The 24,790-nt window shown below is 33.5% G+C and overlaps 1 protein-coding gene across 1 annotated transcript; it reads left to right on the forward strand.

Annotated features, from left to right (window-relative positions):
* Nucleotides 1-20,461: 20,461 nt before the first annotated feature.
* Nucleotides 20,462-21,373, forward strand: LOC110099521. Its single transcript, XM_020826704.1, has one exon. It carries the CDS (start codon nucleotides 20,462-20,464, stop codon nucleotides 21,371-21,373), a length of 912 nt encoding a protein of 303 aa, XP_020682363.1.
* The last annotated feature ends 3,417 nt before the right edge of the window (nucleotides 21,374-24,790 follow it).

A 24,790-nucleotide genomic window follows, 5' to 3' on the forward strand; every position in this document is an offset into this window, starting at 1 on the left:
TGTTTTTCAAAATATCAACAAATGTACTCTTTGAAGAAGAGGCTTCTTTGTCATTAGCAACAAAAAAAGAATTTGGTAAAGGAGATGAAGGTAAATTATAAGAAATTACCTCTTTTCCTTTACTAAAATCCGACAATGGCTTGTGTTTTGTCAACAAACCTCCGTCTTTGATCACAAGAGGAGATTCTAAAATCCGAAAATTGTGAGGGGAGAAGCTTTTGAAGGAGAATCTACCTTTTGAATCAAACATTATTGGACTCACGGTAAGTAATACGGCTTTCGTGTTCCGATCATCCTTGGATGATCGGTCACCTTCAACCATCTCCAATTCAAGCACCCGAAATCTTCAAGTTGATCTTCCAATTCCTTCCTTAATTTGTGGAGCTTCTCTCTCTTCCTTGGACGACTCTTTTTTTGGAATTATTTTATATATTTTTAATTTTATTTTTATTTTGATGAATTTATTTAATTAATATTCAATTAAGGGTAATTAAGTATTAATGGAAATTTAATGAACTTTAAATTTGATTTTCAATGATTATATACTATATGTTGAATATATTGAGGTTAATTTTTATTTTTTATGAGATTTATTAGGATTTATTGAATTAAACCCTGAATGAAATATTAATTGAGAACAATTTATTTTTATAAGGTCAATTAATATCAAATCAAAGTGTATTAGATCAGGGGGTATATGATAGTAAGTTTTCTAAGTTTATATTTTACCCAATTAGGATGTGTGTAATGAATCCTAAATTTGGCTAAATTAACTAGGACGTAGTCCTAGTTATTGCCTTTAATGTTACTAAAGTTTGATAGACTTGTAATCAATATTCTCCCTTTATATACACATTTCAATCACATCATAGAAATAAAAAATAATATAAAGTGTCCTTATGCTCTATGGAATGATTGTAGTAAATTATTAAATACGTAGGTCACATAATGACCTATGAATTTGAAAATTCACTATAAGTAGATTTGTTTATTAAATTGGATTAAGATCATTAGAGGATGTAAGGGATATCCCCAATTAAATCTCCATTTAATTTGAGGATATGATCATATTTATTTTGAAAGTAATAAACTACAGGAAAATCACTTATTACTAACAGATCTTTCAAGCTGATTAGTTAAAAAATTCATTTTTCTCCTAATTTATATACTCACCCTCTTGAGTGTGTTTGTTCAAGGTTATTTAGCTTGGGGTCCACCAGATATAAGACTTGACTCAGGAAAGGTAAAAAGTATATTGAAATTAAAATTTCAGATAGTCTCAATCCTACTACCAAATCTTGAGCTCATTTGCATTATAATTGAACTTGTGGACCTGAAAGGTCAGTAAGTAGGGCAAAAAAAAATGGATATGCATTATTAGTAGTAGTAAATAAATAATAATATTTGTTATCATCAAAATTTTAGAACTTGGACCCAAATTTAAAATAATTTCCCCCTTTTTGATGATGTCAAACATTATTTTATAAAATTTTTAGAGCAAGGAAATTTTTTTTCTCTTTGTTTAAATTTAAAGAATTATGAAACATAAGAAAAAATAGAACAAAAATAGAATAAGGTAAATTTCACTCAAACATAAGAAGTAAACAACTCATTACTTCCCCTTCTGACATCACAAAAAGGTGGAAAAAGAAAAAAAATACAAAATAGCATAAAGTACAAAAAGGTAGACCAGTACAAACACTGAAAAAAAAACACCGAGCAAACTAGAAAAAAGAAGAACCATGATCAGGTGGAGGTGGTGGTAGTGGTGGCTGAAAGTATAAGTGAATAGAGGTAAATTGTTTCTCAAACTAGGCCATATCCTAATTATGCTATTGCTACTGTTGTGCTACGTATCTTTCAAAAAATGCCAGCTCATTTACATGCTGTTGCTGCTACTCAGATACGTAGTTTTCAAATATATCCTCCTAGTGATCAAACTATTGGACCACCTGATCAATTTGAGACTACTGGCAGATAGAGGTAGGTGCAGGAATAGATCCTTACTCTTCATCCACAAACTCTTTATACATAGGGTGATAATGAGTATTTTGAGGGACATGGAAGGATCTATTGTAGTAAAATATAAGGAGGTGATCAGGTGGAGTAGGGAATTAAAAATTGTATTTTTTTTCAAGGATATAAGCAATGAGATGTCATAAAGCTAGATTGAGCTTTCTTTTCTGGCTTGGATCCCTAATGTAGGTTAAATGGTCAATATAGCAAATTAGAATATTAGCTACATTAAAATCAAGGTTGGCCTTGATATAGTATGTGGTGAGTGAAAGGATACGAGTAGTGTGAATTTGATCCCTAGATTTAGGAATAATGGAATTATAGAGGATATACAAGATGGTTTGGGCATCTTTGACTAAGGAGTTGACTGTGGATTCATGAAGGTGACTATTTGATCCCCTAAAGATGTTGTTAATAGGTGTCCAAATAAAATTAGGATCTGAAACTAAGAAATGGATTTTTTATTTAGTGGTGGATAAGTGAAGAAATTCATGGAAATCCTAATAGGTTATCTCTACAGGCCTTCTATTCGCATATGATTGAAGAAAATTAAAATTAACACTAAGGTGAATGCTTGCAAAGAATTTGAATAGCATTCAGAATTAAAAGGATAGGTAAGGGTAAGAATAATTTGAAGAGTTATGCGAGCGAATAGGTTTAATACCTAAAAGTTTAGAGTATTCTGATTGAAAATCTTAGAAGGGTTGATACCAATAGTTTTATAGCCGTTATAGGCCACTTCATTAGATTCCTCAATGAATTGAGGATCAATAGAACTCTTGTAATAGATTCCTATAAGTGCTATAGATCTTTTCCCACCAGCCATGGTAAGAGTATAAATTCAAAAGGGAAGAATAAAGGATTGGAAGGGTGTGAAGAAAATGAGGAAAACTCAATGTTTATAAAGAAATTACCAGATCATATAGTATGATTGTGAGATCATCCTCGATGATTGGGATTAATCAATTCATCCAGACGATTGTTTAAAAAAGTTGATCATATCATAAAGTATAATCAAGTATCATATTAGATGATTAGACACAGAGCGATCATCTCGAGGAGTCAGCATATGCGTTCGTTGACTAATTGGATAGTTCAAGATGAACACGTGGATCTTCTTGGACAATTTGCCATAATGGATAGGCCTTACTACATTCAAATTGTCCAATGACTTTTACCATGTGGATCGTCTAGTATGATGTATGAATCATTTAGGAAGATCACTAATAATTGATTTATATCAGCCATTGGATGAGAAGTGATCAGAAAGGTGCATTTTTGTTCAGATCATATAGGACAATCTATATCATCCTAGACAATGTGAGCAAAATTAGAAAATTTTAGGACATGGAATGTGATGATCAGGAGGGTCTCAAAACAAAAATAAAAATACAAAAAGCATAAAACAACACAAAAACCAAACCAACAATTAGTCATAAATCAAAATAAAAGAACACATTTTTTGAATCAATTAACTCCAATAAATGATAAATTTCTCTTGTGAGTAGATTAACAAATCAGTAAGAAATGAATTGACAATGCTGAAATCCAGAAATGGTAGAAAATTGATCTTATTAATGCTAGCTCGAACTTACAGAATAAAATTCTTTTTAAATAAAAATCTAATTTTGAAAATAAATTAGATAAGAAAAGTGATATTTTTAAACTTTGTTTAAAAAAAAAATCTGATATAGTAATATTGCAAAGTAATTATAAAAAATTATGATTTTCAAGTTCAAGTATTTAAAAATATCAAGTGGCATATGGATTCTTCTAAGATTTAAGGATTTGAAAGAGAAGGAAGCTTATTTCTTTGTGGGATCATTTTGTGCCTCTTTTTTAATTATCTGGCGCACTTTACACATCATTTAATTTTTGATACACTTTGGTGTATCTTGCAATTACTTGGCAGTCATTAAGCATGTTTTTAATTTTTGGGCTCATTTTGTGCCTCCTGGCATTTTTGCGAGCTAGTTTCCTTTCATAACTTTTAAAGACTCCCAGTTATGAGATTATCTTCCAAATATATGAGAAGAAAAATCACTCTCTAATATATGGAAGAGTAACCCACAAAATAGAATCATATCCATATGATAAATGTAATAACCTGATTAAGAATACTTGAAAGTGATTTAATGACTTTGAGTATTATTCATATGAGATAGGTTAATGTAGGAAGATAAAATAGATTTCAATTTCAAAGTCCAACTTTTTAATTTGAAATAGATTTTGCTTCAAAAAGAAAAATACATCATTAAAGGAGTTAAAGGAAGAGTGACAATCATCAAAATTTTTTCCTTTAACTATTTTAGAGGAGTCAAGTAATACTTACTAATTTATAAAGCCAAAAATAAGGAAAGAAATATCATTTGAGAATTCAATATTAGAAGTGAGCATTTATATGATTCCACTTTAAAAAAAAACATGGAAAAAAAAACAGAGAGCAAAAATATATAAAATAGAAACACATAAAAAGAAATAGACATACAAATAAAAGAGAAATAATAGAAACATGCATATAAGGCATCAATTTCAAGCGTGAATATGTATTATACATAATCTGGTTTTTAAAATGCTGAAAGTTTCACAAGCCAGTGGTTTTATAAAGATATCAACAAGTAGGTTTTTAGTGGCTATATGGTGTAGCTCTATGTCTCCTTTGGTTACATGGTCTATAATGAAGTGGTGCCTTATATTAATGTGGTTGGTCTTGGAGCATTGGATTAGATTCTTTTAAATGCATATGGAACTAGTGTTATCAGCAAGTATATAAATTGTGCCTACATGTAGTCTTAAATCCAAAATTTATTACTTTAACCAAAGGTTCTGTGCCACACAACTTTTGAAGTCTATATACTCAGCTTTAATAGTGCGCATGGCACTTGAGTTCTATTTTCTACTGAACCAAGAGACAAGGGAATGTCCTATGAATTGACATATTTCTAAAGTGCTTTTTCTATCAACTTAATATCTTGTAAAATCTTAATCAGAATATCCTATGATTTTAAAAGAGTTGTTATGCCTATGATACTAGATTTCTAAGTCTTGAGTTCCTGAGAGATATCTAAGAATTATCTTAACAACAATCAAGTGGGACTCTTTTGATTAGTCTAAAATCTTGCACAGAGACAAATACTAAACATAATATGAGTTATACTAGCAGTAAAGTAAAGAAGCAATCAAATTATTCATATGTATTTTTTTTTTATTAATATATTTACCATTTAAATCCTTATATAACTAAATAGTGGAACTCATGGAAGTATTGATTAGCATGAATTTATCAATTTCATATTTCTTAAGGATATCTTTAATATATTTTGATTAACTAAGGAAAGTTCTATCATCCTTCTTCCTTATGCTAAATCCTAGGAAGTAGGTCTTTTCTCCTATCTTACTCATCTCAAATTTCTTACTCATTATTTTTGAAATCTCATCACAAAGACCTTATCAGAGGATCCAAAGAAATATCATCAACATAAATTTAGACAATCAATAGTTCATCTCCTAGCTTTTTCATAAATAGGGTGTTGTCTACACTCCCCTTAAGAAAGGTTCTTTCTAGTAGGAATGTGCTTAGCCTTTCATATCATACCTTAGGTGTTGCAGATCTATTTTCATGGTTTATGATTTTTATGATAGAAAGCACTCTTATTTCTCTACGACTGCCTTATCTACTGACATTTCATGTCCATAAGATCATACTATAATTTAGAACTACCCAAGATTGGGTAGACTAGGTTTGAGTCAGTTTGTACCACTTTTTCCTTTCTTGAGTCTATTGTAGTTGGAATGATTCTTGATGCTAAGTAACCTTACACACATACACTTGAGAGGTTTTTTTGAGTTTTTTTGTTCTAAGTACATCGGCCTGGACGATGATCATATCGGCCACGATGATTCGACTAAAATAGAAACCCTAATTAGGGCATCTTGGTTAAGTACCCGTCATTAAGCAAATTGTCCTAGAAGATCATTGTATCAACCAGGATAATAGGCTCAAATCAGAAAGAATTAGCCGACATGATCAATTTAGGTATTCTTTATTTCAGGAAATAGGCGATGCTGAATTATACGTCAGCCTGGATAATGCAGCATAATTATGCCTAAATTAATCTAGTAATTATGGAAAGCAATTAAGGCTGTTTGATATGATCACATCGGCCGGGCTGATCACAGAATCGACCAGGATGATGGATTAGATAAATGACATCGGCCAGAACTATTTAGGGTGATATTCAGGATGATTATACTTGGATTTAAACTAATCGGCCTGAACAATGTAACCAATTTTCTTCTGATTGTCCCAAATCGTCCTAGGCTGATTGAGCATACTTTTTGTACTTATCAGCCAGGATGATAGAGTCCACAAGTTGCATTAATGAGCTCATTTTGAGATCTTCTATTTAAGCTTTGATAAGACACTTGGTTGGCAGCCATTGTAGCTTCGTTCTTTTGGGGGGAACTTGAAGAGAGAGCTTGAAAGAGAGTGAGGAACGGGTGAAGTCTGAGAGAGGAAGAAGATCCTGTGAGAGAGGACTCAAGGTAGTGTGGAGGGGGATTCCACACAGTTGCTCTGGCAGGCTTGCACCTTAATATCGTCAGATTTAAGGCTTGTCTTAAGGGAAGTTCACCAAAGAAGAAGATCTCTTTGGTGTCAAAGGACCCGGCTACTCAGCCGCACCAGGGAAGGTGGAAGTGATTTGTTAAGAGCTTCTCCGCCTAGCTGTGGGGGATAAAGGAGAGACACTTATTTTAGTGCAATACTTGGATGGTGCCTCCAAGTAGTGGACGTAGGTCAAGGTTTGACTGAACCATTATAAATCTGGTGTGTTCTTTCATTTATTACTTTCGAATTTAGTTTTCGTACTTTGGTTTTCTTTATGGTGAATCTTGATCTTGGTTTTAAGATTGTGTTTGTTTTAAATATCGATTGACCTCTCTCTCTTAATTAGCCTTTGGCCGGTTCATAGGGCCTAACATCCCTAACAAACTTTCAAGTGGTATCAGAGCCAGTTTCATAAAAATTAAGTTTTTTGAAAGCTTTTTGAATTTTTGGTCCATGGCTAATTTTTGTAATCGTAATATCGCGGAAGGTTATTCAATCACCATACCACCTTTATTTGAAAATATTACTTTTGATTTTTTGGAAAATTTGCATGTCTACTTTCTTACAATCGATTGATTTTTGTATGTGGGATATGATTTTAACTGGTTATTTAGTACCGTCACGTATTTTAGATGGAATTAAAACTGATATTCCTTTTAATTAAAGGAATAGAGATGATCGAATCGATGCTCAATTGAATGCAAAATCTTAAATTACTTTTTCTGTACTTTAAATTTTGAAAATTTTATGTTAGTATCCATGTGCACTACTGGTAAGGAAATTTGGGATAAACTACACACCATATACGAAGGCACTAGTGAAATCAAGCAATCCAAGTTGAATATTTTAATGCATGAATATGAATTATTTTGCATGAAATCTTATGAATCAATCTTAGACATGTATACTAGATTTATTCAAATTGTGACATCATTGCATGCTTTAGGGAAGGAATTTTTAAATTTTGAAAAAGTTAATAAAATTCTTCGTTGTCTACTAGATAAGTTTGATGCTAAAGTTATTGCTATTTATGAATCAAAAGATTTGAATGAATATTCTATTGATAATTTGATTGGCTCACTCGTTGCCTATGAGCAAAGTTTGGGTCAAAGACTTTTGGATGCAGGTGAAACAATAGTGCTAAAAGATGAAGATACAGAAAATGGTAGCTTAGTTGGTGACGAAAGCTTTGACTTGACAAGAAAATTAAAAAGCTCACCAAAGCATAAGCATTAACAAAAATGGAATAAAAGTAAAAATGTTAAGAATGTTAATATTTCTTCTAACGTTATTTGCTTTGGGTGTAAGAAGTCTGGACATATGAAAAATCAGTGCCCTAATTTGAGAATTCTTCCTGTAAAAGAAAAGGGGAAAGCAAAAAAAATTATAAACTGGGGAAATAATAAAAAGCAAAAAATTTCTTAGGTAGACTTTACTTCTGAATCATCTGATCAGGAGCAAGATGATGCTTAAATTGTTTTGTATTTTTTATGTTTGCATATTTTGTTTGTTCTTTTATTTTTGTGATTTTTTGTTTTTTATTTTTTGTTTTCTTTTTTCAATAAATGTTTTATGTGTATTTTCTGATCTAACACACATGTCACCTTTCTAAAAATGAAAAACCTACCTCCTATTTTTTCTTGAATTCTTATAAAAATTGTGTTTAACTTCTCTAAAAATAGTCAAAGGAAGGAAACTAATGTTTTTGACTCTCAATCTCTGTTTCCTAAAAAAGGTTATTCTACTTTTGATTTAAAATCTTTTTCATATTTAAATTAGTTTTTGAAACTAAAATTTTTTATCTCCCTACATTTTATTTATCGCATAGGGCTCTTTGGCATGTTGTTGAATCTAACTCATAATTTTCTTAATCAAGAAATTGGCTTTGTCAATAGGATGGTTTTTTTTTTTGTTTATAATATTTCAGAAAGGTAGCATATTAAAAAAAATAAAAAAAAAATTGGCTAATGATGCCAAAATTAAAATATGCGCAAAGACACCAAATTAAAAAAAAGGAATACACAAAGTGTATCAAAAATAAAAAATGCACATTGCGCCAACCAATTGTCAAGAGGCATAAAATGAGCCCACAAAATTTAATGCTTACCCTTCTTGTACTTCTTAAAGCTTAAGAAAATCCTTGATACTTTTGATACTTGAGCTTGAAAATTTGGATTCCTAATTCAAGAATTTGTGCATTAATCTTCTATTAGATATATTTTTTGTAAGGAGTTTTGAAAAATGATTATTTCTTTCTCTAATTTATTCCTTGATTTAGATATTTAATTAAAAAGTTTTTGAGCCTTTAAAAGAACTAGAGTTTGGATTTTCAAATTCTGAATTTCTAACCTTTTCTGGGCTATGCGTTGTCAATACAATTCTACTAAGTTTTTAATTAAAACCAAGAGCTAACTTTCTCATTTTAAAAATATTTATTTTGTTCACTAGATCAGAGATCATTTTTTAATCATTTTATTCTTACTGTTTGTGCCCCTTCTCTTTTTAATAATGTTAAAGGGGGAGAACGTACTGTTGAATTTGTATCATTTTTCTTATATTTTTTAAAAAATTAAAAACAAAAAAAATTTTTTTTCTCCCCTATTTTTAAAAGTTTTATTCTAGTGAGGGGGAGATTAGGAGAAAATATTTTCTTCTTTGTAAATTCAAATAGCAATGTTTACCATCATCAAAAAGGGGTAGATTATTGCGGACTTGTTTTTATGGTTTATGATTTTGATGATAACAAACACTCTTATTTCTCTATGACTACCTTATCTACTAACATTTCAGGTCCACAAGATCAGACTGCAATTTGGAACCAGCTCAAGATTGGATAGACTAGGTCTGAGTAAGTTTGTACCACTTTTATCTTTCTTGAGTCTATTATATTTGGAGTGGTTCCTGATGTTAAGTAACCATACACACACACTTGAGGGGTTTTTTTTGAGTTTTTTTATTTTAAGAACATCTGCCTGGACGATGATCATATCGGCCAGGATGATTCGACTAAAAATAGAAAGCCTAATTAGGGCATCCTGGTTAAGCAGCCGTCATTAAGAAAATTTTATGTACGATCATTGTATTGGCCAGGACGATAGGCTCAAATCAGAAAAAATCAACTGCCATGATCAATTTAGGTATTCTTTATTTCATGAAATAGGCCAGACCGATCTATACATGCCTGGATGATGCAGCATAATTATGCCTAAATTAATTTGGTAATTATGGAAAGCAATTAAGGCTGATTGATACAATCACATCGGCTGGACTGATCGCATAATGGGCCAGGGTGGTAGAATGTACGATTGACATCGGCCAGAATCTGTTCAAGATGATTGTACTCGGATTTAAACTAATCGGCCTGGATGATATTTCATCAACCTGGATGATATAACCAATTTTCTTCTGATCATCCCAAATCGTCCTGGGCTGATTGAGCTTAATTTGTACTTATCAGCCAGAATGATATTCATATCGGCCTGGACAATAAAGTTGGCAAGTTGCATTAATGAGCTCATTTTGAGATCTTCTATTTAAGCTTTGACAAGACACTTGGTAAGTTCCTTTGGCAGCCATTATAGCTTCATTCTTTTGGGGGGGAACTTGAAGAGAGAGCTTGAAAGAGAGTGAGGAACAGATGAAGTCTGAGAGAGGGAGAAGATCCTGTGAGGGGGGACTCAAGGTAGTGTGTAGGGGGATTCCACACAGTTGTTCTGGCATGCTTGCACCCTAATACCATCAAATTCAAGGCATTTTTTGAGGGAAGTTCACCAAAGAAGAATATCTCTTTGGTGTCAAAGGACCCGGCTACTTTGCCGCACCGGGAAGGTGGGTTATTTCCTTTATTACTTCCACATTTAATTTCTGCACTTTGGTTTTCTTTGTTGTGAATCTTGATCTTGGTTTTAAGATTGTGTTTGTTTCAAATATCGATTCACCTCTCTCTCTCTTAATTAGCCTTGGGCCGGTTCATAGGGCCTAACATCCCTAACGAACTTTCATTAGGTTCTTATTTTAATCCATATAATGCCTTTTCTAATTTGAACACATGACTATAAAATTATGAATTTTTAAAGCATGGGGGTTGTTTAACATACACATCTTCTTTTATCATCCCATTCAAAAAGGCACTTTTGATATCCATTTGGTATAGTTTGAATCCCTTAAAATAAGCAAAGGGTAATAGCACCTTAATGACTTTCAATCTAGCTAAAGGGGAAAAGCCTCTTCAATATCAATTACTTATATCTGATTGTACCCCTTAACAACTAATCTTTCTTTATTTTTAACCACTACACCAGATTCATTCATTTTGTTTTTGATCAAAAACCAATTTAGTTCTAACCACATTCTGGTCCTTAGGTCTTTAAATAAGTTCCCAAACATCATTCCTTCCAAATTTTATTTAACTCTTCTTACATGGCTATGATCTAGAATTCATCAGATAGGACTTGATTTATGTCAACGGGTTCAATCATTGAAATTAAGGTTGAGTGGTTTACTTCTTTTCTAAGTCCATGCTTAGTTTTAACACCTTTAGAAGGGTATCCTAAAATCAGTTCTTTAGGATGACGTGAAGAATATCTCAATTCTCTAGGTAATGTATTTTCAGGTTCTACCCTTTCCTCCATATTTTTAGATTCTAATCCTTGGGTAATTTCTACAACCTTTTCTTCTTTTAACCTAGACCCTCCAGAATCATCAGATTTATCCAATACACCATGAGTGGTCTCCTCTACTACTAGTGTTATTTTATTAAAAAACTATATAGGATTTCCTAACATTTGAGTAACCTAGGAACACTCTTTCATCAGATTTTAGGCCAAACTTTCTTAGTAGAGATTTCCCATTATTCATAATGAACACATCACATCCAAAGACATGAAGGTGAGGGAGATTGGGTGTCCTACCATTAAAAATTTCATAGGGTGTCTTGTTCAGCTTGGATCAAACATTTACCCTATTCAGAACATAATAGGTTGTATTCACCGCTTCTACCCAAAAGTATTTAGGAAGTGAGTATTCAGCTAATATGGCTCTAACAGCTTATAACATGGTCTTATTTTTTCTTTTAGCAAACCCATTCTACTGAGGGGTTGTAGTAGCTAAAAAATTATGATATATCCCTTGCTCCTAATTATAAGATTCAAAATTCTCATTCTCGAGTTCTCCACCATGATCACTATGAATTGTCAGAATTTCACAACCTAGTTTTCTTTGAATCCAAGTGGAGAATGATCTAAATTTTTTGCATGATTCACTTTTATGAGATAGGAATCTAACCCAAGTAAACCTTGAATGGAATTCCTCTCACTAAGTCTTTTTGGGTGATGTTTTTAAGGTTTTTCATACTTGCATGACATAATCTCTTATGCCACAACCAGGATTCATAAGCAATAATTTTTAGGAAAAAAGAAGCAACATGTTTAATATAATTTAAATCAAGCATGTAAATATTATTGATTCCTTTTCATTGCAGCACAATATTTCCATTTAAGCTAATTATGTAGCTTGTAGGCAAAAATTTAATGCTAAATCCTTTATCACAAAGCTAACTTATGCTAAGCAAGTTATGTTTCAAGCCATCTACTAGTAAAATATTTCTAATGATGTTTTTTTTTTTTTAGTTTCTAATTATACCTGATCCCACCACTCTCATAGCGGTGTTATCTCCAAGTGTCACCTTACCTTTTTCCTTGGCCTAGAGCGAAACAAATTAATTTGCATCTCCTGGCATGTGCCTTGAACATCTATTGTCCATGTACTACATGCTCTTATGAGGCCTTCTATGAGAGCATCCCTATAAAATACCCAAATATTAGATTTGGGAACCCAACTTGTTTGGGTTCCATCTTATGAAATAAAGAATGAAATGCATGCATATGATGCTATAAATTTTAAACATTTGGTCTCCAAGCCAAATGTGTTCTATGGTGAATAGTGCAAGTGTGGGAGATATGCCCTAGCAAGACACAAGAAAAATATCTAACACTAGGAAAAGGATCTACTAATTTATCGGGTTATGGTACCTCTTCCTAGGTTTAAATGATGCATGCTTTGATGAAGATTTTTGAAATTCTTAAAATGAAAGTGGTTGTTTATTATTCTCTAATGCAATCAATTTTTTTCTTAGGAACTCATTAGCTTGGTTATAGCTTGAAACTTTTAATTTTAATGCATGCTCACTACTATCTAATAGACATACAAGAGTTTTTAATTCCTTGAATGCATTTTCTAATTCAACATGTAATATTTTAAAGGAATTATGTGTTGCAAACCTATTTTCATGTCTTATGTTTTGATGATTGACAAACACTATTTCTTTTGGACTACTTGTTGCTTCTAACGTTTCAGGAATCGAAGATCGGACGATTAAGAAGAAGCCAGTTCAGGATTGCGTAGGTTTAGGGTTGAGTCAGTCTGTACTCTTGTTTTACACCTTTTGAGTCTACTTGTAATGGTCAAAGAGACTGATGCTAAGTAACCCTACACACACACACTTGAGAGACTTAGAATTTCTATTTTTTGCTCATATCGGCCAGGACGATTTTTATATCGGCCTGGACAATCGGGCTTAAAACAGAAAGTCTAAATAAGGATTCTAATTAAGACAGTCGACATTAACATATCAGCCAGGATGATACGTGTATTGGCTAGGACGATAAGCTCAAAACAGAAAGAATTAGCTGCCTTAGATAATTAAGGTATATTGTATATTTAAATCATCAGCCAGGACGATCACAGTATCGGCCTGGACAAAATTATCAGATTATGCCTTAATTGATCAAGAAATCAAGGAGTAATTAAGGATGATTGAATACGATCATATCGTCTGGACGATTGCAGGATCGGCCAGGACGATCCAGTCAAAAACCTTAAGTTACTTCAGGATGATAAATATCGGCCAGCTCGTATCCAGGGCTATTATCAGGACGATTTTCCCATGATTTGAACTGATCAGGCAGGACGATCGAGAGATCGCCTGGACGATCAAGCCAATTTTCAATCGGCCAGCTTGGCATCCAGGCGATGCTCTGGCCGATCTTCTGAGTTTTGTACTGATCGGCCAGGCCGATGTCCTTATCAGCCTGGATGATAAAGTCGGCAACTTGTAATTATTGAGCTCCTTTGAAGCTCTTCTATTTAAGAGCTCTTGTTCTACGTTTTTAAAAACCTTTGGCTGCTTTCTGACCTAAAAGACCTTGAGGAGAGAAAGAGAGGAGGGAGAGAGAGAGAGATCTTGTGAGGGGAGCTTGTGAGGGGATTCACAAGGGTTGCTCAAGGATCGCTCTGCTTGTCTTTCGTCTGGAGTTTCTCGTCCGTGGAAGGGTCGGTAGAGGTAAGGATTCAGCATCTAATTGTGGTTCTCTGCTAGCTTCAGGAGGAAGCAAAAGTAGGTAGGTTCTCTGCCTTGCCGGGGTGGCAAAAAGGAGGTTCTTGTGAGGGCTTCTCCGCCTAGCCGTGGGGGCTAAAGGAGAGTCACTTTTTGTAGTGCAATACTTGGAGGGTGCCTCCAAGGAGTGGACGTAGGTCGAGTTGACCGAACCACTATAAATTTCTGTGTTAATATTTTTTCTTTCGCACTTTTATTTCAGCATTTATTTTGTGGTGTGAGTTTGGTTTATGCAATTTTTATTCTTTGTGAAAAGAAATTTTAAAATACCAATTCACCCCCCTCTTGGTTAGCTTGGGACTAAGTTCATAAGCGCTTAACATCCCTAACGAATTTTCATTATGACCATCAGTTAATTCAGAATTCTTCTTATTTAAGATATCAAATTCATTTAACAAAGCCACGTGATTACTATCCAGAGTGAAATAAACTTTTCTTAAGCATTCATGCTCTTTTTACAGAATTAAAAAATTAGATTTAAGGATGCCATGTGATTTTTTAAGCTTCCAATATGCAATAAGAATTTTTTTAGAAACTTTAAATAATTAATCATAGGTAAGATCGCATACCTCATCTTGATCAGAATGTTCAAGATAATTTTTTTACCTTTAAGCATAGGTTATTTACCTCTTCTACTTTAATTTCAAAGGAGTCTGATACTGAATATGCCTAGAAAGCTTTTTGAGTTCTTTGCTTGCTCTTCTTGAATTTAGCATTTTCTTCACTCTTCTCCTTGCTTAGGTGAGCTTTAAGAGTTGGGCAATCAGACTTCAAGTTCCAAGGCTTCCTGTATTCAAAACATATGACATCAAAATAAATTTTAGAAATTTTACTATTCTTACCTTTATTCCATTACTGATGACATTTTTTCTTTCTCTACAAAAGGCTCTTGAATTACTGAGTCCGTAGTGCAATGTCATCATCATCTTGTCCAGAGGAGTCACTATCAAAATCATTAGCCTTTAAGGCTATAATTTTCTCTTTTCTCTTTTCACCTACATCAAGCTGCCTTTAATTCACTCCTTACTCATAGGCAATGAGAGACCCAAGTAAGTTATTAATAAAATAAACATTTAGATCTTTAGTTTTAGTAAAACAATGATTTTAATATCATAGGAAGAAGGTAAAAAAGAAGAATTTTGTTAATTTTTTCATAATTTGTAAGCTCTCTTCTTAAGGCATACAGGGAAGTAATATTCTGAATAAACCTTGTAGCCATTTCAGAAATAGATTCACTAGGTTTCATGTGAAATAGTTCATACTCATGATGCAGAGTGTTCATCCTAGATTATTTTATTTTCTTTTCTCCTTCATATGTTTTGCAGAGTTTGTCCCAAATCACTTTACACATTAAATAAGTAGAAACACACATATAATCTTTAGGTTTTAAAGCTCAAAAAGAAGTTCAAACATTTGGCATTCAGTTTGACTAAATCACTATCATTTGTAGTCCATTTAGATAAAGGCATTTCTATTTTATTGGAATTCACTAATCATGAAGGTGCAGAGTAACCATCCTGAACTAGCATCCACATGGAATAACCAATTAATTATGAAAAGGTGGACTTATAAGTTTTCCAAAAAATTAAAAAGAATATTTTAAATTAGAGATGGTCTAGTGATTAAGTATACTTTCTCAGTATTATGATTACCAAAGTTTGCCATAGATCTTTTCAAAAGTTTTCTAAAATTTAATTTATGAATCCTACTCTGATACCACTTAAAAGATTATGAGGGTTGTTAAACCTTTATGAACTAGCCTGAGGCTAACTAAAAGGGGAGTGAATTGGTTATTTAAAAAAAAAATCTTAACAAAATAGGAGATCTTTTTTAATTAAAAAAAAAAAAGATTATGCAGAAACAAAACTAATTTCACAATAATAAAAATTAAAGATTTCAAGCACAAAATAAGTAACAAAATAATATGGAATCTAAATGCAAAAAAGTAAATAGAAAGAAATCACCAAATTTATAGTGATTCAGTCAATTTGACTTACACACCCACTCCCCAAAAATCTCCTTTTCAGGTATTGCACTAAAAGTAGTATATCTCCTTTTACCCCCATAGAAAGGAAAATAAGCCATTACAAAATCTTTCTAGTGACCTAATGATGTAGAGTACCTTGAATCCTTTTACTTCCTCTTGGAGTAGGCAGAGAACCTTAAAAATCCTTTTACTCCCTCTTGGAGTACGTAGAGACCCTTGAAATCCTTTTACTCCCACCAGGAGTAGGCAGAGAACCTTGGTATCCTTTTGCTCCAACCTGAAATGGGCAGATAACCTAGATCTGATGCTGTTGAAGATCTCCCCAGAGCCACCAAGGAACCATAAAAGTAGCTTAAAGAAGATGATGGAAATCTTACTTAAAGAAACCTTTGTGAATCCCTCACAAGGATTTCCCTCTCTCTCATAGTACCTCTCTCTTCCTTCTCTAAGCTCTCTCTTAGATCACTTCTACCGCAGAAGGTTAATATCAAGCTCTTCCTTCTCTAAGCTCTCTCTCAGATCACTTCTACCGAAAAAAGATTAATATCAAGGATAATATGAGAGCTTAAATAGAGAGCCTCCAAAAGAAGCATTAACTTTTAATTTTGTGTTTCTGATCGTCCAGTACAATCCTTATATCCTCATGTATGATTAGTACAAAATAGTCGTTTTATCCAGTATGATCAATATTGCCTTATACGATTAGTTCACATATTTATACATATTATCCAGTATGATTCTATAATTATCTGAGATGATTAGTTCAAGATATTATAATGATCATCTAGTACGTTATTGGATGATGGGTGGTGATTTAAATATCATCCTGCAAATCATTTGGGACTATCAGTTAAGCATTCTTACTTTTACAAAGAGTGCCCTAATTAGTTATTTTAGTATAGCTGATTATCCAATATGATTTACATTATAATGTACTGTTAGTTTAAAAATCCAATTTTCTCCTAATTCACTAACTCACCCCCTTGAGTATGTGTGTAAGGTTACTTAGCTTGGAGTCCACCATATATAAGACTTAAATTAAGAAAAATAAGAAAGTACATTAAAATTAAAATTACAGATAAACGCAACCCTAGTCTACCCGATATTGAGCTCATTTGTATTACAATTGAACTTATAGACTTGAAAGGTTTGTAAGCAGTGCAAAAAAAAAAAAAAGATATGCAATACTAGGAGTAGTAAAGAAACAATAATGCTTATTATCATCAAAATTATAGTACTTGGATCCTATTTCATAACATAAGTGCAAGTTGAGATTTGATTGACGGTATGCATACTAATTGAAGTGATTGATTTAATAATAAGTTATTGATAACTATGTAGCTATTAATTACTATATACTTAATCAAGAGTTCTAAAGGTTATGATGTCCTTTTACTAAAATGAGGTCAATAAATGGATCCCCAATAGGTGTGATGAATTTGAAGAATAAACCACACATATTGGAATTAATTGAAGTAATGAATGAAGTTTAAAAGCTAAAAACTTACTTGATTTTTTTTTAATCGAGTACATGTAAGACCTAACTGAGAGATCAATTCTCGGGGAGGGAAATTGAAATCGTAAATTGGAGATTAATTCTCAAATAAAGTTGGATACTCAGATGGGAGATTGATTCCCAAATGATTATATTTAGAACCTGACCGATTATTTAATTATAAAAAAGTAAAGATTATAATTTGATTGGAGAATTGATTTCCAAACAAATTGATTACTTTGATGGGAGATCAATTCTTGAATTAGTGGATTTGGAACCCTACCACTAGATCAATTATCAAAAGGGTGAAATTCAAACTTCACAAATTCACCAACTTGGAAAGTTCATGAATGAACCAATTTATCATGAGCCTGGATCATTTTAGCTTTATATAACTCCATATTTTGTTGAGCCTACAGATGCTTATCTTCTAAACTTTCAAGCACATCTAAATAGAGTTTTACATTCTACTCTGAGGTAATATTAGAGTTTACTGCAACTCTTAGTGAAGGTAGTTATACTTGCAAAGGGATAACAGCTTCTATACAAAAGGCTAAAGTATATGGCGTAGATTGAGTTGGAGTTCTATATTTGGTTTAGTATGCCTATAAAGCTTCAACTAACCATTCATGCTATTGACACTTGTTTTCATCTAAGTTATTCTTTAAGATATGAACCAAGGTTTTATTGAAGGCTTCTACCAATCCAATTACCCCGAGGTAATAGATGGTATGAGTATCTCTAATCAATGTTATGATGTTTAGAAAAACTATTTATTTTAGTACTTTTAAATAAATGACCATTATATAAGATAATCTGGTGAGGAATACCAAATTGATGCATGAAATTCTCTTTAAAAAACTCTAAAATATGACGAGCTTTGAATTCTCTCATAGGAACTACTTCTACCAACTTTGAGGAGTAGTCTGTAGATGCTAGTATAAATTTATGACCTCTAGAGGATGGAAGATCTATCAGAACAAGGATATATGTACCCTACATTTTAGAAGGCCACGAGGAAATGGTTTGATATTGGAAATTTGGTGGCTGATGTACAGCTACACCATGCACCTGACATTCATGATAATGATGTGCAACATTTATGCGTTCATCTATCATCGATGGCCAAAAGTATCCCATTCATTTGATTTTTATTTTCATATTTGGCTTGGATTGAAGTGTACCACATAATCCAGTATGTAGTTCTTCTACAATCTTCCATGCCTCTAATTTATTTAAACATTGCAACCACATTAATAGAATGATCTTTTGTATAAGACATTATTAATCAAAGCATAGGATAATGATCATCTCTTGATCTGATTTGCAACTGATTTCCCCTAAGGGAGCTTATTTTCTTGCAAGTATTCGATGAACAGTTTTCTCCAATCTATCGATCAATTATCTACTTTGTAATAAATTTCACCTCAACTTATTTATATATTCAAAATCTATGTAAGACAACTTGTCGGATGTGCACTTCTATTAAAATTGAGTCTTACTCAAAACATATAGTACCTAAGCTAACTTAGTAAGAGCATCTGTAATACAATTATGTTTTTTGGGATTCTATATAACATCACATTTGGAATCCATTCTAATAGATGCATTGTAAACTGATGATATGGAAAAAATTTTCTTTTAACATTTTGTAAATCCAAACTACTTAATTTATGATAAGCTACGAATCTCCAAGATTTTGATCTCTTTTATCCCACTTAGGATTATCAATTCTAAGCTAATTATCAACACCTCCTACTCAGATTCATTATTTGCAAAGGGTTTTGATATTTGGTATTAGTAATACATCACACCTTTATCAGGTATAACAAATACTATAACAATCCTGGCCTATCTTATGGATATATCAATTGATATTCCTTGATAACTAGAAGCAGCACCCTCAAAATAGAATTCCCAGGTGAACTTCTCATTTGAGTAAAGTTTCATGATTTATTTATTTGGTAGTTCATCATTTATCTTCTATCATATTTCACTGGATGAGCTTCTAAGAAATCTAGCACCACATATCCTTTTAATTCTCACATAGGAGTGAATGTTAGATCAAATTATGATAGTATCATTGACAAATAGGCTAATCTTCTTAATAATGTTGATTGAATCTTCAAATACTGTAACAGGTTTATTCATGATATTATATTTACTTTATGAGAGAGCATGTAGTGCCTTAATTTTGAGTGGAATATATATAGGCCAAATAATGTTTCCTGATCAGAGGATAATTGGATGCCTTCCTAATGGAGACACAACAGTTCTAGTGAGGGAAGATCCCGATTCTAGGGAAAGAAGCTCCCAATTCTAGTGAGAGAAAATAATAAGTTTTTGAATTCCTGACTTCCCGTAATTTGTTGTCTCCTCCGATGACAGTGGAGGGCCGGCAGCCTCCATCCTATAGCATCAAAGATAGTCACATCTCTTCGACTCCTATGGTTAGAATTCTTCCTCATGTTAATCAAAGTTTATCTCCCCCAGCTTTTGGTGATGTCAATATGGTGTTTGATCAAGAATCCAATCTAAGGTTTAAACCTGTTAAACCTCTGGTGATTAACGAGGGAGGTTTTCTTCTCCAAAAAAGCAAAGTGATTGTATTGTCAAAGGAAAGAAAATAATGTTGGATGTACCTAACATTCAAAGTAAGGACTACTGTCAAATGGTTGATAAGGTTGTTCATGAATCTTTCGGTGATGTGATTACTAAAAAAAGGTTGGAATCTTTAAAGGGTTCCTCATCTGGTTGTCATATTTCTGAGGAAATGAAGGAGAACTCATCAGCTGGAGTTGTTTTTCCAGATTCTATTTTGTATATATATTGAACTGTTGGTCATGGAGTACAACAAGCCAAGGAGGACTGGGAGAATGCTCGAGTTTGTGAGTCTGCAGTTTCGAGAAATTGCAAAACTGTGGAAGAAATGGATTATGTTATTCCACCTTGACCAAGCCAATGGTTAGTGCCTGGAACATGAAGCCAAACTTTAAATCTATTGATTTTGACTATGGGGAGAATTTTTCTAAAAATGGAGTGGTGAAACTTCATTTGCAAAGTGAGGTTGAAAACACAAACAAGTTACAAAAGTCTTTGGTGGTTAAGGTGTTTGGTGATAGTGCTCCTTACCATATCATTGGATTGGAATTAAGGAAAAAATGGAATCAAAATGGTAGGTTCCATATGACCTTTTTTGGTGGTGGTTGGATCTTATGTGCTTTTGAAGATCTAGAGGCTATGGATTCAATCCTAAATAGTGGACCATGGTACGTGAATGGTAGTATAAATGGACTAGATAAATGGTCCCCTAATTTTCATCCTTCTTCCTTGAAAGGATTGATGGCTCTGGTCTGGATTAGGCTTCCTAATCTCCCTCTGCAAAGCTGGGATAAAATCAATGTATATAGGATTGCTTTGAAGGTTGGTACTCTTTTTTTGATAGATGACAACATGTTTCAGTGGGGACTGCATGAATTTGCTAGAGTATGTGTCAGAATCAATTTGGAAGACAAGCTACCATTGGGATTTTGGGCAGAAGGTGTCTCTAGCAAGTTTTACCAAAAAATCAGTTATGAAAAAATGCCAAACATTTGCTTTAAATGTGGTAACATCGAGCATTTGGAGAAATTCTGTCCAGAGTTGTATATGGAATCAATCTTGGTTCCTAATAAACCCAAAGTAAATTCTGTGGAAGGTGGAGCAGCAGTTATGAAGGAGATTCCAAAGGATAATTCTTTGGAGAAAGATACAACCAAGGCCAAAGAGGATAATTGTGGTCCATGGATTCATGTGGACATGGGAACAAGAGAGGAAAAAACTTCAAGTTTCAGAACAAGTGGACTCGACAACAGGTTACTGAGAGGGTTTTAATCAATGATGGTGTTAGAAGCCAAGCTGAGAAGGAAGGAGAAATTTCTGGTATGAACAAAATAAGTCTAAAGAATGCTGATTCTCGGGGTGGAGAGAAGCATGTGGAGGTAACACCGATTCCTTCTGCTAATGGTGAAGATATCCCAACAATTAACTCAGAAGTTAATAAGGTCATTGGAATTGATTTTGATGATAGCCTAAACAATCTCAATCAGTATGAAGTTTTAAATAACATAGGGGAGGAAGGGGAAATAATTTGTAATGTAGATGAAGCACTAGAATCTACTAAAGATTTAGGTTATATCTTAGAATGCAGAGAAAATGCTAGAGTCGTTAGAGAATGAACCTAAGGAAGCCCGGTTCAATCAGTTTGAGGAAGCGTCTAACAAGGTGAGGAAAAAAGGATCTAAGAAATTGAAGGGCTTAGGTCCCATCAAGTTGATTCCAAGAAAAAAAAAATTGGAAGGTGAGGTGAAGGGAAGGGTGGGGAACCTTTTCCCCTTAGACCATTAATGTCTTCCATTGGCTTTTGGAACTGTAGAGGTACCAAAAAAAGTAAAGCTTCTCTATATGTGAGGGAGTTCATAAGGGATTATGGGTTGTTTTTTCTTGGCTTGGTTGAAACTATGTTGTCTGTGGTAGACAAGAAGTTAGTTAACTCGTTGATTGGTGAAGGTTGGAATTTTTTCATGTTCCCTCTGAAGGGTTATCAGGGGGGATTTGGGTGTTATGGAAACAAAGCATGGCTGCATTCAACATGTTGGAAGCTTCATCCTAACTTGTTGTAGGTGGTCTAAATGTGATCAACAAAGCCACATGGAGATTTGAAATGATTTATGGGAGCAAGGATGTTTATAGGAGAAGATCTTTATGGGAGAGATTGGAGCATCACATGATTAAAGACTTCCCTATGATTATAGGAGGGGACTTCAACTATTTGTTGTTTAAGGAGGAAAAAAAAGGGGGGAGAAAATTTGTTTTGTCCTAGGTCCAAAGGAGATGAAGACTTTCATCTCTTGCAATCATTTGCAAGAGGTGGCAAGTGTTGGTCCAAAATATACATGGTGTGAGAACAAGAAAGGGGCTGAAAGAATTCTTGAACAACTGGATAGGTGTCTTATTAACTCAACTGACCTAAACTCTTCTCATAGGTTAATGGTGAGGCATTTGGCGAGGATTGCTTCAGACCACTGTCCTATCTTATTAAATTGTTGGAATTCTGCCCTCCAAATAAGAAGGTAATCAGATTTGAAGAAGTTTGGACTTTGATTCTGGCTTCTATGGAAATCGTAAGAGAGTCATGGAAGTGGAAGGCCCAAGGAGATCCTTCTCAAGCTCTTAACCAGAAGTTGAAGAGGACCATAAAGGATCTATATTATTGGAGCAAGTCTAAGTTCAAAGCATTAAATCTTTGGAGCAAGGCTAAGTTCAAAGAATTAAATCTTTCCAAAGAGGAGTTGAAAGTAGAAAATTCTGAGATTGCAGGAGAAGGAAGCTGAGGACGGGAACCTTTCAGAGGAGGATCAATGGGTTCTGAAAGCAAAAACTGAAGAGCTGAACTCAGTATTGGCTTGGGTTATCACTTGGTGGAAACAACGAGCCAAGGTCAAGTGGCTGGTGGAGGGGGATTCAAACTCAAGATTCTTCCATGCATATGCTAGTGCTAGGAGGAATGAAAACTACATCCACAAAATATAAAATGAATAAGGCTTGATGGTAGAAGACCAAAAAGAAGTTGAAGATGTGCTATTTCGGTACTACAACAATAAATGGGAAGATAGAAATTGTGCTTTGGAGGGTTGGCCATTACCGTTGAAAGCTTTGAGAGAAGAGGACAAAATGTTGCTGAGCAAAGAATTTTATTTTGAAGAATTAGAGAAGGTCATTAAGGATCTTGGTGGGAACATTGCCCCGAGTCAAGATGGTATGTCTTATACCTTTTTTTAAATACTGTTGGCATATCATCAAGCATGATTTAATGAAGCTATGGATCATTTTTTCATGAATGGAAAGATGAATGATAGTTTGAAGAATACTAATATAGTTTTGATTCCCAAAGTCAAAAATCCATTATCTCCTTCCAACTATAGACCCATAAGTTTATGCAACTATGTCTATAAGATTATGGCAAAAATGATTCTTAATAGACTATTGCTTGTTATCCCTAAGCGAATTTCGGAGGAACAAGTGGCTTTTATGAGAGGAAGGTCACTCTCGGATCATGTTTTAGTAGTTCAAGAAGTTTTTCACAAGTTTAGGCATTCCAAATCATCCAAGGGGCTGGTCTCCTTCAAGATAGATATGGAGCAAGCTTAGGACTCCATGGGATGGCCTACATTGATTAAAATGTTGAACGATTTTGATTTTCCAGTAAATTATGCAAATTTAATTGTTGAATGTGTTATTGGTCCAAAGTTTTCTCTGCTAGTAAATGGTATCTATTCTAAGTGGATAGAAGCTAATTGTGGATTTCATAAAGGGTGCCCACTTTCTCCTTTCTTGTTTATAATGTGTGCTCAGCTTCTCTCTAATGCTTTCTTACAAAAAGGAAGTTCAATTGGAATTGGTATTTCTCCAAATGGCCCTAAGGTTTCTCATTTACTCTATGCCGATGATATCATCATATTCTCTGAAGCAAACATTAAATCGGATATAGAAGTTAATGCAATTCTTATGGAGTTTTGTGGATGGATGGGATAAAAGATGAATTTGCAAAAATCTAGAATTCTTTTTGGAAAATCAGTGAAGAAAAGGAGGAAAAAAATCTGTAAAATCATGAAATTCAGGGAAGTTCAAGAATTTTCTTATTTGGGGACTAAGGTGGCTTTGAGGAGGTTGATAAGAGCAGATTTCCAATTTATTTTAGATAAAGCTTTGAGTATGTTAAGTGTTTGGGGTGGAAAGCTAATTTCTTTAGCTGGAAATATTACTTTGGTTAAATTTGTCTTACTATCATTTCCAACTTTTCATTTTACCCTTTCCATGGTTCCTAAGCAAGTTCTGTATGAGATTGATAAGCTGTGTAGGAAATTCATTTGGAAGAAAAGTGATGGAAGTGCAGGTCTTCACTATGTTAATTAGGATTTAATGTGCAAACCAAAAAGATGGGGTGGTCTTGCTATCAATTCCTATTCAATGAAAGATGGGCCATTAAGGGCCAAGTTAGCTTGGACGTATAATCAAGAAAGAGAGTCTCTTATGCATAAGATTCTCTTCCCAAAATATGGCCCAATACTAGATGAAGATTCAGCTAAAAAAGGTGGTTCGGTTTTATGGAAGTTAATTTGTAGTGTAGGCGAATTTCTTAGGCCAATAGTCAGATGGATAGTTGGTAATGGAAAAACGATTAAAGCATTTAAAGACATTTGGTTACTAGATAAAAGTTTGCTAAATTGGCCTACTTTTGTCAATCCATTG

Source organism: Dendrobium catenatum, unplaced genomic scaffold (assembly GCF_001605985.2).
Source record: "Dendrobium catenatum unplaced genomic scaffold, ASM160598v2 fragScaff_scaffold_665, whole genome shotgun sequence".
NCBI lineage: Eukaryota > Viridiplantae > Streptophyta > Magnoliopsida > Asparagales > Orchidaceae > Dendrobium > Dendrobium catenatum.

What these genes read in the sequence shown, in the direction of transcription:
- LOC110099521 (XM_020826704.1), top strand. Translation starts at nt 20,462, where the DNA reads ATGGTTAGTGCCTGGAACATGAAGCCAAACTTTAAATCTATTGATTTT.